At 38.7% G+C, this 16,665-nt stretch overlaps 14 protein-coding genes across 14 annotated transcripts; 7 read left to right on the top strand and 7 right to left on the bottom strand. All coding sequences in view use genetic code 12, as the record gives it.

The window, feature by feature from the left end:
- Positions 1-83: 83 nt before the first annotated feature.
- On the top strand, positions 84-389 carry I9W82_005046 (ubiquitin-related modifier; the record flags this gene model as incomplete). The annotated part of the gene is made up of 1 exon (XM_067694183.1): positions 84-389. One exon carries the CDS (start codon positions 84-86, stop codon positions 387-389), a length of 306 nt encoding a protein of 101 aa, XP_067546529.1.
- Positions 390-624: 235 nt separating this feature from the next.
- On the bottom strand, positions 625-1,314 carry I9W82_005045 (uncharacterized protein; the record flags this gene model as incomplete). Its single annotated transcript, XM_067694182.1, has 1 exon — positions 625-1,314. One exon carries the CDS (start codon positions 1,312-1,314, stop codon positions 625-627), a length of 690 nt encoding a protein of 229 aa, XP_067546528.1.
- A 102-nt stretch (positions 1,315-1,416) lies between these two features.
- On the bottom strand, positions 1,417-2,874 carry I9W82_005044 (mannosylinositol phosphorylceramide synthase regulatory subunit; the record flags this gene model as incomplete). The annotated part of the gene is made up of 1 exon (XM_067694181.1): positions 1,417-2,874. The coding sequence occupies one exon, from the start codon at positions 2,872-2,874 to the stop codon at positions 1,417-1,419; it is 1,458 nt and encodes a 485-aa protein (XP_067546527.1).
- A 112-nt stretch (positions 2,875-2,986) lies between these two features.
- I9W82_005043 (1,2-dihydroxy-3-keto-5-methylthiopentene dioxygenase) lies at positions 2,987-3,728 on the top strand (the record flags this gene model as incomplete). Its single annotated transcript, XM_067694180.1, has 2 exons — positions 2,987-3,057; positions 3,221-3,728. The coding sequence occupies 2 exons, from the start codon at positions 2,987-2,989 to the stop codon at positions 3,726-3,728; spliced, it is 579 nt and encodes a 192-aa protein (XP_067546526.1).
- Positions 3,729-3,750: 22 nt separating this feature from the next.
- On the bottom strand, positions 3,751-4,122 carry I9W82_005042 (tubulin-binding prefolding complex subunit; the record flags this gene model as incomplete). Its single annotated transcript, XM_067694179.1, has 1 exon — positions 3,751-4,122. The coding sequence occupies one exon, from the start codon at positions 4,120-4,122 to the stop codon at positions 3,751-3,753; it is 372 nt and encodes a 123-aa protein (XP_067546525.1).
- A 345-nt stretch (positions 4,123-4,467) lies between these two features.
- Positions 4,468-4,686, top strand: I9W82_005041 (uncharacterized protein; the record flags this gene model as incomplete). The annotated part of the gene is made up of 1 exon (XM_067694178.1): positions 4,468-4,686. One exon carries the CDS (start codon positions 4,468-4,470, stop codon positions 4,684-4,686), a length of 219 nt encoding a protein of 72 aa, XP_067546524.1.
- Positions 4,687-4,758: 72 nt separating this feature from the next.
- On the bottom strand, positions 4,759-5,790 carry I9W82_005040 (uncharacterized protein; the record flags this gene model as incomplete). Its single annotated transcript, XM_067694177.1, has 1 exon — positions 4,759-5,790. One exon carries the CDS (start codon positions 5,788-5,790, stop codon positions 4,759-4,761), a length of 1,032 nt encoding a protein of 343 aa, XP_067546523.1.
- A 103-nt stretch (positions 5,791-5,893) lies between these two features.
- FGR16 (U4/U6-U5 snRNP complex subunit) lies at positions 5,894-6,559 on the top strand (the record flags this gene model as incomplete). Its single annotated transcript, XM_067694175.1, has 1 exon — positions 5,894-6,559. The coding sequence occupies one exon, from the start codon at positions 5,894-5,896 to the stop codon at positions 6,557-6,559; it is 666 nt and encodes a 221-aa protein (XP_067546522.1).
- A 1,027-nt stretch (positions 6,560-7,586) lies between these two features.
- I9W82_005038 (uncharacterized protein) lies at positions 7,587-8,864 on the top strand (the record flags this gene model as incomplete). The annotated part of the gene is made up of 1 exon (XM_067694174.1): positions 7,587-8,864. The coding sequence occupies one exon, from the start codon at positions 7,587-7,589 to the stop codon at positions 8,862-8,864; it is 1,278 nt and encodes a 425-aa protein (XP_067546521.1).
- Positions 8,865-9,364: 500 nt separating this feature from the next.
- Positions 9,365-9,850, bottom strand: I9W82_005037 (1,2-dihydroxy-3-keto-5-methylthiopentene dioxygenase; the record flags this gene model as incomplete). Its single annotated transcript, XM_067694173.1, has 1 exon — positions 9,365-9,850. One exon carries the CDS (start codon positions 9,848-9,850, stop codon positions 9,365-9,367), a length of 486 nt encoding a protein of 161 aa, XP_067546520.1.
- A 471-nt stretch (positions 9,851-10,321) lies between these two features.
- On the top strand, positions 10,322-11,731 carry I9W82_005036 (cleavage polyadenylation factor subunit; the record flags this gene model as incomplete). The annotated part of the gene is made up of 1 exon (XM_067694172.1): positions 10,322-11,731. The coding sequence occupies one exon, from the start codon at positions 10,322-10,324 to the stop codon at positions 11,729-11,731; it is 1,410 nt and encodes a 469-aa protein (XP_067546519.1).
- A 1-nt stretch (position 11,732) lies between these two features.
- On the bottom strand, positions 11,733-12,746 carry I9W82_005035 (6-phosphofructo-2-kinase; the record flags this gene model as incomplete). Its single annotated transcript, XM_067694171.1, has 1 exon — positions 11,733-12,746. The coding sequence occupies one exon, from the start codon at positions 12,744-12,746 to the stop codon at positions 11,733-11,735; it is 1,014 nt and encodes a 337-aa protein (XP_067546518.1).
- Positions 12,747-13,469: 723 nt separating this feature from the next.
- Positions 13,470-13,938, bottom strand: MDJ2 (Mdj2p; the record flags this gene model as incomplete). The annotated part of the gene is made up of 2 exons (XM_067694170.1): positions 13,470-13,508; positions 13,753-13,938. 2 exons carry the CDS (start codon positions 13,936-13,938, stop codon positions 13,470-13,472), a joined length of 225 nt encoding a protein of 74 aa, XP_067546517.1.
- A 1,069-nt stretch (positions 13,939-15,007) lies between these two features.
- On the top strand, positions 15,008-16,522 carry CDC19 (pyruvate kinase; the record flags this gene model as incomplete). The annotated part of the gene is made up of 1 exon (XM_067694169.1): positions 15,008-16,522. One exon carries the CDS (start codon positions 15,008-15,010, stop codon positions 16,520-16,522), a length of 1,515 nt encoding a protein of 504 aa, XP_067546516.1.
- Positions 16,523-16,665: the final 143 nt, after the last annotated feature.

The raw sequence follows: 16,665 nt of genomic DNA, 5'->3' as shown, positions 1-16,665 counted from the left end.
ACAAAAACAAACGTGTCGTGCTATGAGTCGCGACATTAAATTTTTCTTTTCATTTTCTTCATCATCTCCTCTTGAACCCAAGCATGCCCATTAAAGTCAAAGTAGAGTTCCTTGGAGGACTCGATGTTATTTCATCATCAGTTAGAGAACACAAGGCTGTCCTCCCGTTTGAAGAAGGAGAAGCTACTATGAAGGATGCAATCAAATATATTTGTGATAACATCATTACTGATCCTAAAGATATACCTGTATTTATTGAGGATGATAGTGTACGGCCGGGAATTTTGGTACTCATTAATGATACTGACTGGGAATTGGAAGGTATGGAAGAATATGTTATTGAAAGCGGAGATGTTTTGACATTTACGAGTACCTTGCACGGAGGCTGATGGAGCTGGGTAGAGATGCTATAGAGAGATCACCACGAAGATTAATCAAAGGGACAGCTTCTACAAACCACGAAGATTAAGAGTGGATATAGTCGGTGTGTGTTGTGTCATAGATGTCTTTACGGGAACGTGGATACCAGTGCTTGTGGGAGCAGTCACATCGAAGATTAAGGGAATGAAGAAGCATACTTTGCCTATCTCTACTCTTTTTCATCCAAGAATGTATTAGAATCCTTTATATAGGCACTATCCGAAATCCTATACCTGTTCCTTCCCATTTTACACTAGTATCTAGAGCAAGATTCAAATTTTCGTTATTACGCTTAATGACCAATTGTATTTTCTCACCAGGTCTGCTTCTCACTCTTTCGGCCAACTTAGTCAACTTGTTGTGATTTAAAGCGTGAATATCGTTGTCAAATATCACAAGCAAGTCGCCTTCTTTCAAACCTGCTAATTCAGCTGGACCGCCAGGAACAACTTCTTTCACTTCGGCAAAGGGAATTGTGGGCTGCTGCTGGCTACTCTTTGCTTCAGCTTGTACTCCCTCATCTCCCAATTCGGCTTGCCTCTTGGCAAACTCCTCTTCCATTTTGGGCTCAAGCACTTTTAACACCTCCTTATAGTCATTCTTTAATCTTATGATTTGCACTCGAATCAATCGTATTGTAACAACGTCAATATCACTTCTGGGGAAACCATCTGCGGTGACCAACTTTGTTTCCATATCGGCTCCATATTTTTGCAGAAGTAGATTGAAAAGTATCCTCAATTGAGACTCAATCTCGAGTTTCAAATTCAGAAGTTGTTGGAAGTTGTACGCGGGGAAATCAGACGGGTTGTACTCTTTAAACTGGTCAGAATCCAAGTTTAACGATCTCATTAACCCTTGAAACCCTGCAACATCGTTGTCATCAACTGTCATTTGTGATTATTGTGGCAAAGTAGGGTTTTGATTTTTCCTGGCTCGCTCTTTTGCAATGTATTACAACTGAAATACTTTTCTAAATATATAAATTGTCTCTACTTAATGTGTGCTGTCAGTACTCATTGCAAACGAGTACGTACTTACAGCCTCTACATCGTCATCTTCATTACCTTCACTAATTTCCTTCCATGAAGCAATAGTCAACATGACAAACCCAACAATGACAAACGAATCTCCAATCAATTGTTGCACATCCAATGCATTACCAAAGACCACCCATTCAACAACACCAATGAGGAAAATCGTGGTCAAAGAACTAACTGAGGATAAAACTGGACTTGTTAAAGCCATTAATGACAAAAAGGCAGCACTGAAAAGGAGATTACTAATTATCGAGCCAAATATGTAAAGCCATATGGTTTTAGTGCTGTCTCCATAGTCGAAGAAGTTGACTCTGTGGATGTGTGTGAAATGTAAAATTGCAATTACCAAAGCCAAAAATGCAAAAGTATAAGCTCCCATAATACCCATGATGAAATTTGCAAATGTCAGCTGCCTCCTCGGTGTGATGATTTTGGCTAAATGGGCGGGAATGCAGAGGTATTTTTTGTACAAAACCTCGTAGTAACCATACAATATCGCTCCAACAAAAATGATCAAATTGCCCCAGAACCTATAAGGGTAAGGGTTCTCCTCGCTGTCGGTTTTACTTCCAATATCACTGCTGGATGAATAAGATACAACAAACACTCCAATTAAGGCTATAACGACTGAGCTCACTTTTAGCCATGAAAATTTCTCATTCAAAAGTGGAATTGCAAATGCATAAGCAGTGAATGCAGAACAGTTGTAAATCGCAGTTACATCAGCAGCATATGTCATTGACATGGACCCATACCAGGTAAAACCCGCCACGGTAAGCACCGTGGTAACGATTAATGTTTTGTATAAGATGTGTTTGATTGATGGTGTTTGAAAAAATGTGTGAATACATGCAGTAATTGAAGTGGAGTTGGAGATATGAACATTACTCTCTATGATTTCATTAAGGTGTTTTGTTGATCTGTTGTCGTTCACATTGGCTTCGAATATGAGCACAGAAGTGTGATAGACGTTGTGAAATTGCTTCACAATGGCTTTTTTAAAATACTTCCAGTAGTTGACCTTCTGTACCGGGACTTCCTGCTGTGGTTGTTGTTGTTCTTCGAGGAGCCCCGACGTGGAGTTTAGTCTTTGATACTGTATATTACCCATTGATGTATTCACTGTAACTGCGTCGTCGCGTTGGCTCATTTTACTTATTGTTCTCCAAGTTGAGATAAATAACACCTGAAGAGGCCATAAAAGCCACCATGACCCATGTGTTACAGCCAACAACAAGACAGGCTCGCTGAATTTTAGCTTATATGCTTGTGAAGTGAATTCTGTTTGGCATACAAATGCAGTTAATGAAAGTATGAATAATCCAACAACAAAGATGATTTTCGTCCTGGAAGTGGCATGTATGCTGGCCTCTGAATGCCTATCTGCCTCATCTAAAAGATTTGTTATCGCCATGGTTGGGAGTGAAAGAAGCAGGTCAAGAATCAAAAATTTTGTTTTTATTTTCTTCTCTCGTCTCCCATTATGACGTCGGTGGAGTACATTTAAAATCGCGACACATAACATTATGCGCCCAAAAGCACCATCGCTTCGAGACGTCTCAGCCATTGGTTCATTCAAAGATGAACCAAAATGGAGGTCATTAATTGAGACATTTTAATAAACAACATTCATTAGATTATTTACCTGTATTGTGTGATTCTTCTCATACAAACTATGAGTCAATTAACACGACACAGATAACATGTTACGACATTGAAAAAGTACCTCGTGCGCATTTTCTGGTCTTTGCTTCAACAAGCTCTACAGAAGTTAAAGCTATAACCATGGTTCAGTTATATTATCACGACAACAAAGATACTGAAGACAACTTCACTGACGACCACAACTCGGGAGTCCCTGTCTCATTTGAAGACTTGGCTGAACTAGGTGTCATCTACAAACATGTTACGAGCCAAGAGGAACTCGATGCTTTGGCCACAGAAAGAGAGTACAAGAATAGAGACAAAATCCACTTAGACTTGGCTACCTTCAAAAATGACGTTGACGCTTACAATGCCAAAATGAAACAGTTTTACACCGAGCACTACCACGAGGACGAAGAGATCCGGTACATTGTCGACGGTGAAGGCTTCTTTGACGTTAGAGACAAAAACGACAAGTGGATAAGAGCAAAGTTATCAAAGAATGATTTATTGGTATTACCAGTTGGTATTTACCATCGTTTTACATTAACCAACTCTAGGGAAGTCACTGCCATCCGTTTATTTAAAGACGAACCGAAATGGGAAGCCATCAATAGAAACTAGGTAGGACACCTTCTATAATTTATTACCCTTTAACTACTTTGATCTTATTTGATGAGATCCACTTCTCTAATGTAGCTCTGTTTTGCTTCAACTCTCCATCAACAGTTTCCTTTTGTTTCGACAACTCTTTAACCTCATCTGCCAAGATCTTGATCACTTCATCAATCGACTTTTCAACTAATACACCACCAATCATCTTAAAACATTTACGGCCCTGTCTCTTTTCTGGCGCTATTGCCGTAAGACTGCGATCGACAATGATGTGCTCCTGGAGTTGTGACGCGAGCGTTGATGACTGAGTTTCCAATTCCTGTATTAGTTCCTGGTATCGATTGTATTCCTGTTGCAATATCTGAGACTTTTTTTCATCAGCAGCGGTAGATTGGGTTGACATTGTATGTTGTGTGGATTGGAAACATGGTGTAGAATGTAATTTTTTTTTTTTCTTTTTTTGGCTCCAGAGTGTAGAAGACTGGGAAGATTGGTGCTATGAACGTGCCTAGACACTCCTTTATTGAGACGCATGTATGGTCTATAATAACTAGCATATATAAGCTTAGTTACGGTAGTGTTACCTGCTCAATCGCCTCTCCATGTACGCAGATAATATTTCATCGATTTGCATGACTACACTTTTTGAAATCCCCTCCTTTCATTACCCCCTCTCCTTGAACTGATATAAAAAGGGACTGATTTCTCAACATAAACTACTCTTGTTTTCTCTCCACATCAAGCCAATATGTCTTTAAGAAATCCAATCGCATTACACAATTATTCCCCTAGACAAACCTTACTCGCTGGAGGTGTGGGATTCGGTATTTACGCTGCCTTGATGCTTAGATACTATTCACAACGGTCAAGAGTGAGAAAGATCTTTGAAGATAGTGACAAGAACTACAAGGATGTGCACCTCATGTCTTTGCCTCAATACAGTGGAAACAAAGGTGACAAAGCTTAATAATTTAATATACATTTATTCTCCTTCTTCTTCATCATCTATTCTTCTTCATCATCTATTCTTCTTCATCATCTATTCTTCTTCCTCTTCTTCCTCCTCTTCTTCTCCACCTCCCTCTTCTAAGCTAGTCAACAAGGTGTCCAATTTCTTTGCTCCAAGTTCAAAGTACTCCTTCTGTGCTTTGACGAAAACCTTCAACAAATCTATATTCTTTGATGGTTTCAAAAGCTTCTTCATTTCAATTACTGCTAATTCAGTAGCACTGACTAGTTCATCCTCTTTAGAAATCAATTCTTCGTTTTCTGAATCACTAAACTTGCTTCTTACTTGATCAAATTCTGATCTAGTAAAATAAACTTTCTTTCTCAACTCGTTTACCTTGATGAATTGTGCATTCAATATTTCAACCAACTCTTGATTCAATCCGAGAATGGATTTATCTTGGTCTAATCTTGCCAATCCTATTTCATGATATGTTGAGGAAATCTTCAACAAAACAAACGCAAGTGAGCTCAGGTTGGAATTCTTTTGTAACTCTTCCGAGTGTTTGGCAGACAATGCACTCAAGTAACCAAATAATGTCTTTGGTAAATCTGGTGAAGTTGGTTGAATAGATACATCCTTCTTTTCTTCTCCTTCTGCTTCTTCTTCACCTAACAAGATCTTTTCCAACTCTTGAGGCGAGGAGACATTTTTCAACTGGTTGAACTTGTTTCCAATAATGCTTCCAACATGCGCATCCCTAATCTTGTTGATGGTATAATTTCCTGGAGGGTAATCATAACTAACTTGTCCATAAGTTTCATTGGTTGTTTGAATCAAATCAGAATACAACTTTAGCAATAAATCGCAGCCAATCTCCAACTGCAAGTAGTCTTGAGGTAATTCACTGACATCCACATTAGAATTGTTTGAAGCTAAAGCCTGAACTTGGTGTAATTGTTCATTGATCAATTGTTGAGTCTTTGACGCAAATGGCTGAATTGATTCTCTAAATTGTTCAACTGTCTTCGAAGGATTGACTTTGGAAAGACTCTCACGGAATTGGTCTACTGTTGGTAGTGATTCCTGGATGGACTTCAATGTAGGGAAGCTGAACGACATGTTGAGTTGATGTAATAAGGCTGTGATTAAAAAAAAAAAAACCGTCAAGAATGAAGAAAAAAAGCAAATCGAGATAACACTGCTACCACTAAACACATCATATATGGAGGAGTCAACGGTGCACCACAAGAAGCAGGCTAAATACCATGACAAGAGAAACATCCTCAACAAGTCATACTTAGTTGAGCCAATCATACGACATCGAATACATGATTCCATTTTTTACAAGCAGCACCTCTATTTGACGAACGAGTCCACGATACTTCCAGTAATATCCCAGCACGTCCACTACGTATCAGGAGCTGATTCAGTTGGAAGGCCTAGTCCATTCATACAATGTATTTTGCGATTGCTAGAGTTGGAGCCTTCGAAAGAAATCATCAATGTGTACCTTGATCAGTTGTCATACAATGAATTCAAATACTTGACAGCATTGACGTTGCTTTATATACGTTTGGTCTACCCAAGTGAAGAGGTTTACAATATCTTTGACAAATATGCCCAAGACTATCGAAAATTGAGAATCAGGTTGAAAACTCCTCAATTTGATTCCATGCAACAACCAATACATTATAAGCTTGGGTATATGGATGAATTTATAGACGATTTGCTAACGCAGGAGCGAGTAGTTGACCTTATCCTACCACGACTCATTCCTAGATTGTCATTGGTGGAACGTGGGTTGGTGGCTCCTCGGCAATATTTCATTGACGACGAACAGCAAAAAGACCTTGTGTCACATAGTGACAGTGACAGTGATAGTTCATAACAAAACAGTTTCAATCCACCGAAACCCTCAAGCACTCCCTCTCAAAACTCTCTGCATTGGGGAATCATTTACTGCACGAGCAAAAAATCCCACAAAAACCTAATCAGCTTGTTCCTCTGCCGCGGCCAAATCATTCGAGAGAGAAAGAAGAGAACCCATATTTATTTTTGGGTTATAGCTAGAGGGGGTTTGCAGATTTTAATTGTCGGAAAGAATCAACTTGGCTATTGACGGATGGAACAGCTGATGACGGGGTAGAGCCATATCCAGGAATAAATTTCGGAGGAATAGAGTTAGATGAAGACAGCTTCATAAGCAACTTGAATAAAATGTATTCCTTAAAGTAAGGAGAAGAAAGTTCTTATAATCTGAAATTTACAATACGGGAATTCAATCGGTATTCTTACTTTTAGGTAAAACTTTACATAAGGACGGAAAGATCATGTGCGGTCTCTGCTGGCAAATTAATTTAATTGGTCAATATGGAAACTAGTTGCAAAATATAATTCCCTTTAGTGTAATCCAAAAAGTCGTGTATAGTATTCAAAACTTTGAGAGAAAAAATTTCTTGAATTAGCTCACTTCAACACTTCCATTTGTAAATGACTCGCCCGTGGCTTCTTTTCTCGTTAGTATACAGTTGAGAAAGCTGGACTAGTATAAGCACGTTTAGCGAGAGAGAATCTGTACACTGAGCACCTGGTTTGAGTGTTGGAATGTGTACTATGAATCAATAGGTATGCTCACGTGTTCTGCAACAAAGTTACAGTTAAAATTTCTGTAATCAAATTATATTGGTTAATAAGAAGTAACAAATGATCAGGTTCGTACCGACATTAATATCAATTGTGGTACAACAGAATCAGAATGTATCGTAACGCTAGATCCACGTCGTTCGGAGTCATTCTAAATCCAAATTTCTACAAGCAAGATCACATCGTCAGAATGAGGAAATTATAACAGACTATTCTTTGATCCAAGGTATATGATACCACTTTTGACAATATACATCACTCTTTCTAAAGTCATGGCTTCATTAACCAGTTTACCTCATGGAGCTTTGGAAGAGATATTTTCTCAACTCAACCAGCATTATACTTTAGCGCTTGCTCCATTGCACTCTAAATTTCACTACGTTGCCAAACCCAAGTTGTATCGAAACATATATGTATACACCCCATGGAAATTGAATGACAAATTGGAACCAAATGAACTGGGGCTAACTTTTCGCATCCCCAATAATCTTAACAATTGCAAGAGCATGAAGTATTCAATTATATCATCAGACGTGTTTGAAAGATATTTTATGAGAATGGATCCGATGCAAGAGATCAATCGATTAGAGATGTATGGACACAATATGACTATGATTCATTGTATCTTCAGACATTTTAAAAAAATCAAGGTTTTTGAACTAGTTGCAATGTTTTATCCAAAACCAACATACCTAGATCGACAACCTGATTACCTCAAGTTCATGCAACAATACCTTGATAGTTACGGCTGCAACACTCATTACATCTGCCCCATATATATTGGTAGATTCAGCAAACCAACACTAGTTGATGTCAAGCTGATTAATATTACGGAATGGTATTGTTATAACCAACTTGATGGTCTCCATCTGTCAAAAAGCTTGACGGAGTTAAAGATCTACCACTCGCTGGGAGAATGCCATATGAGATTTCGGTTTACTATGAAGTTGCGTCTGTTGCATATTTTCGATTGTTGGGGAAAGTTGGCTTTCAATTTCCCGTTATGTGACTTTTTTGACACCAGTTGTCTTTGCGAGTTGTCGCTTAAGGGCGATATCAAATTGAAAACCGTATTCAGCTGCACCGACATGGAGCAAGAATTCCCAAGATTGGAGCAATTGTGCATTCGATTTGACGGGAAGAAGTACGCTCCTAGTGCAGTCTATATACTCAAAGAGTATAAGCATGCCAAACTCAAATCCCTTGTCATAACGAGCCGTACAAGCCTTGTGAGTGATGCAAGGGCTGTTTGTTCATTAATTGCAAACTTTCCGCGCAGTAGTATAAATTGGTGGAATGAGATCTTTACATGCTGGACCAGGAGATTGCTTTCTCACAACATGACAGTGCTTAGTCCCAATCTCCCATTTGGGGTTGTTGGCTATCACTTCATCGAATCGACCCGTGATGATTTGACCAATTTTGAGCACACAATTACCTATTCAGGAAGAGAGGTCAGAGTCAAGCTTAGACGTTTGTATACGCAAACTGAACTTTATACCATATGCAACATAAGAGATAGCCACTCAAAAATTAGACGTGAACGCTGAAATTACTGTTATTTTGCATTCTTCTTATTTTTTGGCTTTGCGTGTTTTTTTTGTAGGTTTGAAGCTATAGTATAGATAGTTTTTATTTTTGAAAAGGGGTTTGTGTGTGTGGGTGGATGGGAAGGGGTGTGTTGATCTTTGCTCAATATAATACATGGGTTATTATTTACTTGTAAAAAGACAAGACGTTGTATCACATAGTGATTGTGACAGTGACAGTTCATAATAAAACAGTTTCCCACCACCAAACCCTCAAACACACTCTCTAAAATTCTCATTCCCTGGGGACTCATTTACTGGACGAGCAAAAAAGCCCACAAAACCCTAATCATATCTTGTTCCTTTTAATCTAAACTCTCGTGATGCTGAATATAGAAAAGCGATTAACCAAGGGTAACGTCACCACTTCAATCAAACCGACCAACTAATCACCATCTGCATCGTAGACTACCTCCAGTCATGATATTTAGAGGAAAGAAATTTAATAAAATAGTCGTTTATTAGAATGTTCTATTGATGGCTTCCCACTTTGGTTCGTCTTTGAATAAGCGAATTGCCGTGACTTCTCTTGAGTTGGTTAATGTAAAACGATGGTAAATACCAACTGGTAATACCAATAAATCATTCTTTGATAACTTTGCTCTTATCCATTTGTCGCTCTTGTCTCTAACGTCAAAGAAGCCTTCACCGTCGACAATATACCTAATCTCTTCATCTTCGTGATAATGTTCGGTGTAAAACTGTTTCATCTTGGCATTATATGCGTCAACGTCATTCTTGAAGGTCTCTAAGTTTAAATGGATCTGGTCTCTATTCTTGTACTCTCTTTCTGTGGCCAAAGCATCAAGTTCCTCTTGGCTTGTGACATGTTTGTAGATGACACCTAGTTCGGCCAACTCTTTAAATGAAACAGGGACCCCCGAGTTGTGGTCGTCGGTGAAGTTATCTTCGGTATCTTTGTTGTCGTGATAATATAATTGAACCATGGTGGCAGATGAAGCCTATTCTGAAAAGTATTGTGGCGATTGCGAAACTTTTGTTGTAAAATCACGAGGGCCAATCCAATATTTTTTTCTTACACACTGGAATTTACCAAATAAAGAAACTGTGGAGTCAGAGATGTCTTATTAAAGAGCTATTCAGGTGAGAGGGAAATGCTTACTGTAAATCAGCACGTATGTAAATGTATTGCGAATGGGCATCGGGTGCTGAATGTTGAGCTCTTGAATCTGGTACTTTCTTAATGTGAGCTACTTCTCAACGAGGCTCCCCGTTGTATTGTCCCCTTCTGCACTCGAAGTAAGTTACACAATCCTAGTAGCTCTTTTCAATCATTGCTATTACATTTTGAGGTTGACAACGTCTTCACAACTTTTTGGTAGCACCATACTTTTTTTTTCAGAAAAGCTCGACACTACATTTCTTCACTCATCTTAACCAACCAAGCAAGTCTCCCCATGTCGTACAACTCGTATCAGAACCACCAACAAGGTGGCAGGATACATAAGCAACCATTCAACCAGCGAGATTCATCACTGAATTTTCTGCAAAACCTTGACCACCAACTTGCAAGTCAAGACAAGAAACAAGCTTTTCGAAGAACTGTTGATCATGGAAATAATATGGCTCGTTGGTTTATTGAAAAGTCCATGGGTGTTGATCATCAACAACCTATTGGTGTGGTACGACCTGAAAGCTCGTATTTGATTGATTTACTTCCGTCCATGGCATACTCATCAAGCTTCAATTTGGACAGAAGGAATAATAAAAACAACTTGGGGGCTTTAGATTTGGCAACTAAATTGGCCCACTTGAGTTCGAATAAAGTCAAGCATTCAATTAATACTGTAAAGTGGACCCCAGAAGGACGAAGGCTATTGGTGGCATCACACTCGGGTGAATTTACTTTATGGAATGGAATGACATTTAATTTCGAAACTATTATGCAAGCTCATGAAAGTCCTATATTGACAATGCAGTATTCCAATAACGACGAGTGGCTACTAAGTGGAGACCAAAATGGAACTGTCAAATACTGGCAACCAAATTTCAACAATGTCAACAACATAACTGCTCATTCAAATGGGGTACGAGACATTGCTTTTTCTCCAAATGACTCGAAATTCTTAACTTGTGGTGATGACTCAATGATAAAGATTTGGAACTTCAGTAATGGTCAGGAAGAAAGGACCTTGACGGGACACAATTGGGAAGTCAAAAGTGCCGACTGGCATCCCGAATTGGGTCTCATTGTTAGTGGGTCCAAAGACAATTTAGTCAAATTGTGGGATCCTCGAGCTTCACAATGCATTGCTACATTGCACGGATTCAAACACACAGTAAATACTACCAGATTTCAACCATGTGGAACAAAGAGATTATTAGCATCGGTGTCGAGAGATCGTTCTTGTCGTGTATTTGATTTAACTGCAATGAAGGATATGTTGGTGATTCGTGATTCGGAAACCGATCTTTCGTGTTGCGCATGGCATCCACTTCATGCATCATTGTTAACCACAGCGGCTTTCAATGGTGCTATCAATCACTATTTGCTAAATTCCTATATCCCAGACTCCAATGAGTCGATTCCCAAAAAGGCCAATAATAATATAACCAACGAGGCAGGTTCAATCGAAGCAGCACATCGTATACCATACGCTCATGAAAAGGCAATTCATGCTTTGGAGTACCACCCTATGGGACATCTTCTTTGTTCAGCAGGATCGGATAAAACTGCCAGATTTTGGTCTCGGGCAAGACCCAATGACCCTATGGCGTGGAAAGATGCTGTTTACACAGATGACAAGGTGGGAGCTTGGTACTACACATTGAATAATAATGTAAATGCAGTCATGGAAAATGTATAATCTATAAATCTATACGAAATTCCTTTGCTCTTTTTCGGTACTCTATTCCAATCAGTTGATCATATTGGTCAATAAATTGCTGCAATACTTTGAAATACCAAAACTCTGATTCTTTACCTGTCTCTTCCATCTCCTTTTCTTCTGCCTCCTTATTCTTGATCAAGTCAAAGCTTTCACCACCATTAACACATTTAATGTAAGCAGTCACTTGATCTCCGTACTTATCTAGCTCTTCCCAAGTGACTGGTTCGTACACACTCTTATAATGGCGTAGTCTATTCTTGAAATCTCTGAAAGCCATCTTGTTGTCCTTATTAACATAATCAGCATTGTTGAGCTTGCCACTGATGATATTGAAGTCAGCAAAAACACTATCAACTTCAAGAATGGCAACAGCAACGTTCTTTGACCTTATATGTTGCAACATCTTGTGCCTTCTCTCAACAGTTGTATTAGTTGCATCTAGGAATCCAATATCAACCTTGTCAAGATCCGATAATAAATGATTCAAAGTGATGGCGGCATATAAATCTCGATCACGTTGAGCAGACTCATTGCTTGGGTCAAAGAAGTTGGCATCATTAAACGTTATCGACCTCTTTCTTCGCACGTCTCCAGCATTGTAGACGCCACATTTATATTCAGTTGTTGCGTTGATATAATCCTTGATCTGATGGCACAAGGTAGATTTACCACTTGCAGGGAGTCCAACTAGTAGCACCACCACTTTCATATGTTCTTTTGATGGTTGGCGAGATTGCTGATGTAGCTCCTGTTGTTTGATAATAGGATGAAATAGTTTGTCCAAAGTCTTGTTTCGTTGGCATTCTAAATATTCATTTGATACAACTGGAGTGATTGTTGATGAACCAGGAAGACAAGAAGCTGAATGAAATTGTGATTCATTGTCAAATAATGTGTTGATTGAAGTTGAGGATAATGAAGATATTAGTTCATCGTGACTATTGTCAGTATGTTCACATACGCGATTTGCGTTACTAGCTTTAGATGTCATTGCGGTTGTATTTGGGTATTGGTTGAAGAAGTGAAATGAAAGAAAGAAAGAAAGTGAAAGGAGAAAGAGGTTGATAAAATATGATTTAAATTTGTGTTAATCGCCAGATCGTATCAAACGGAGATGTGGAAAATTGAAAAAAAAATTTGCAATCATGTGCCTCTGTCTCTCGTTTCTTTTTTTTTTGCTTCTTTCGTCATAACAGGCGATCTTTGTGTAACTTATCGATTGACATTTCTCCGTTAAGCCTAAAATCAAACGTGAAACAAAAGATTTCCATTAAAACTGAAGGACTAGAGGAAGGTGATTCTGAAAGAGAGTCAACCTTGAATCTTCTCTCTCCATCCAATAACGTATGAAGCTCTCTCCCTATAATGAAACGTCTCACAACTGATATTATTTCCACTTCACTACAGAACGCTCTGCTTCCTCGGCTCCTTCAAGGCAACTGCGGTCGTAGTTTAGACCATACCTACGTTGGCTTATGTATGTATATCAGAGAAGGGATGCGAGAGGGATGGATCGCTTTTGTCCAGTCGATAGCACAAAATTGGAAAAGGAGTTATAGAAGTATTTGTATACAGGATCACCACTTCGCCCTCGCTCTAACAGTTCACATCAAGATAAGCAGTTGAAGCTCTCCTCGGTTGCCAAACGGTAATATAATGCAGTTAAGATTACGTATCTTCAAAAAAGGGCAGTCCCAACGAAGCAAGTGGTTTACTACTTCAAGTATGACTCATTGTGTAATGGTTCGACGATCTAGCGGTGTTTCGGGCGTTCGGAAAATATTTTCCTGTCCAAGTATTCCAAATTGCGGAGATTTGACTCACTGTGAGTTTATACATGAAGCACATTGCAATATCTGTCTCCTTAAGGTATTACACAAGCTGAACTTTGCCCGTTTCAGACTTCCAATATTGAAATTGGACGCTCACGTGATATACACGTGATTCTGATTCATTTTACGAATGATAAACGTTTATTGAATTAGCTATTTATTCACCATGTAGCTCTTATCTAGCACATCTTTCGCCTCATTGATCTTTTGACTTAGATATTGACTTCCTTGTTTATCCGGATGATTCAAAACCATCAATTTTCGATACCGATCTCTAACCATTTTTTTATCAACATTTAAAATATCATCGCCCTCGATTCCCAAAATCAATAGCGCTTCCTGTTCAGTCATTGGGGTTAGAAATGTTCGATTGGGATACTTCAGGCGTAGAAATTTGGAATGTAAATAGTTTGGATCTGACTTATTGAGTGTAGAAAAAATAGGATTTGTGAGCTTGATGTTGTTTAAGGTTGCTATCATGGATGGTGTCAAGTTCGTATACCTGGTGTATGCAGAAATTGTCGCTTTTGCAGTGAGGGCTATGACTGTCACGCCAACACCGAGTATAATCGGTAGTACCATCGCATGTGATTGGAACTATGATTTGGTAGAGTGTATTGAGAGTTGATTTGATGGAATGAAAAAAAAGTGTTTTTGTTAAGTCGCGAATTGAATGTCAGAAATGGAGTGTCGCGAGTCTTCTGACGACTTTACACTCTGGTCAGTCCCTTTCCGCAGATCTGATACGTACGAGTTATTCCCACATAAGACGACGGTGTCCGTATCAAAGTATATCATGTGGTGACCTTTTTTCTAAAATACACTTGGCTACTTGTTCTATTTTTTTTTTTTTGGTTGCAATTTATGCCAAATCTGCATCATCGGAATTAAAAAAATACTGAAATGGCACGAATGGAAGAACCTGTCTGATCAACATCAAATATATTCACCACAAAGTCTCTACAAAGAATGTTGTTACAAGAGTGAATGCATGTGTAAGCAGACACCCCCCCTAGGCCAACTGTTATCCATAAGGTCAATACAATGGTCCGTTGCAGACAACCGTCGCCCGATAGATTGTTAAAAGATTATGTAATCAGATTTTTCCCCTCTTCTGATGTAAGCTGTGCTTTTGCTTTAGTAGAAACGTGTACAATTAAAAGTTTAGTCCATTTTTGTACCTATTTCTTCGGCTCACTCCTTTACGGAGTTTTTCCCAATTTTTTTCTTTTGTTTGCTTTTCTTACATATTTTGTGTATTTACAAGGATGAGATTCTAAAAATTTTAAAACGCTTGATTTTAATAAATTGATACCGAATTTCCCATAAAAGGTTTTTTGTTTTTTTTTCTCCTTCTTCCAAACTGATCCTTTTTCTATTTGAAACTGATTTACTATAAACCACCAATTGCTATCTCACAATGTCTCAGTCATCCTTATCTTGGTTAGCCAACTTGAACGTTGAGCAAACTCCTCACAAATACTTGAGAAGATCATCAATTATCGGTACCATTGGTCCCAAAACCAATAGTGTCGAAGCTTTGGTCAAATTGAGAAAAGCTGGTTTAAACATTGCTAGAATGAACTTTTCTCATGGTTCTTATGAATATCATCAATCTGTTATTGACAACTGTATCAAATCAGAAGAAGTTTATAGAGGAAGACCATTGGCTATTGCTTTGGATACTAAAGGTCCAGAAATCAGAACTGGAACCACTATTGATGACAAGGATTACCCAATTCCACCAGGACATGACATGACTTTCACCACTGATGATGCTTACAAGTTGAAATCAAACGATGAAGTCATGTACATTGATTACAAAAACATCACCAAAGTCATTTCACCTGGAAAGATTATTTACGTTGATGATGGTGTTTTGTCGTTTGAAGTTGTGCAAGTAGTTGACGACCAAACTTTAAAGGTTAGATCCATCAACTCTGGTAAGATTTCTTCACACAAGGGTGTCAACTTGCCAGGTACCGATGTCGATTTACCAGCTTTGTCAGAAAAGGATATCTCTGATCTTGAATTTGGTGTTAAAAACAAGGTCCATATGGTATTTGCTTCTTTTATTAGATCAGGAGACGATATCAGACATATTAGAAAAGTTCTTGGTGAAGAAGGTAAAGATATTCAAATTATTGCCAAGATTGAGAACCAACAAGGTGTTAACAATTTCGATGACATCTTGGAAGCCACTGATGGTGTTATGGTTGCTAGAGGTGATTTGGGTATTGAAATCCCAGCTCCACAAGTTTTCGTTGTTCAAAAGCAATTGATTGCAAAATGTAATCTTGCTGCTAAGCCAGTCATCTGTGCTACTCAAATGTTGGAGTCAATGACTTACAACCCAAGGCCAACCAGAGCTGAAGTTTCAGACGTTGGTAATGCTATCTTGGATGGTGCTGATTGTGTCATGTTGTCAGGTGAAACTGCTAAAGGTAATTATCCATACGAAGCTGTTTCAATGATGCACAACACGTGTCTCATTGCCGAAAAGGCCATTGCTTATCCACAATTATTCAATGAATTGAGAGCTTTGGCTAAGAAACCAACACCAACTAGTGAAACCTGTGCAGTTGCTGCAGTTTCTGCTGCTTATGAGCAAGACGCCAAGGCCGTTGTTGTCTTGTCAACCTCTGGTCTTTCAGCCAGATTGGTCTCCAAATACAAGCCAGATGTTCCAATCTTGATGGTTACCAGAAATGAAAGAAGTGCTAAATACTCACATTTGTACAGAGGTGTTTACCCATTCGTATATCAAAAAGAGAAAGCTGCTCACTGGCAAGAAGATGTCGAAAACAGATTGAGATGGGCCGTATCTGAAGCTATTGACTTGGGTATCATCTCCAAGGGTGACTCAATTGTCACTGTGCAAGGATGGACTAAAGGTTCCGGACACTCCAACACTGTTAGAATTGTTCAAGCTTGAGATTAGTAGCTGTTTACAGATTTTTATACATATAAAAACAAAAAATTAGTGATAGAGTAACTAGCAGATGTAGTTTATTACTTTGTTATAGCAATCGCTCGCGAAGACTCAAAAACCCTGAACGACGAACAAAAAAAAAAAAT

This window comes from Candida metapsilosis (assembly GCF_017655625.1).
Source record: "Candida metapsilosis strain BP57 chromosome Unknown scaffold7, whole genome shotgun sequence".
Lineage (NCBI taxonomy): Eukaryota > Fungi > Ascomycota > Pichiomycetes > Serinales > Debaryomycetaceae > Lodderomyces > Lodderomyces metapsilosis.
Note: the sequence above shows the minus strand (reverse complement) of the source record. Positions and strands in the feature narration are given on the sequence as shown.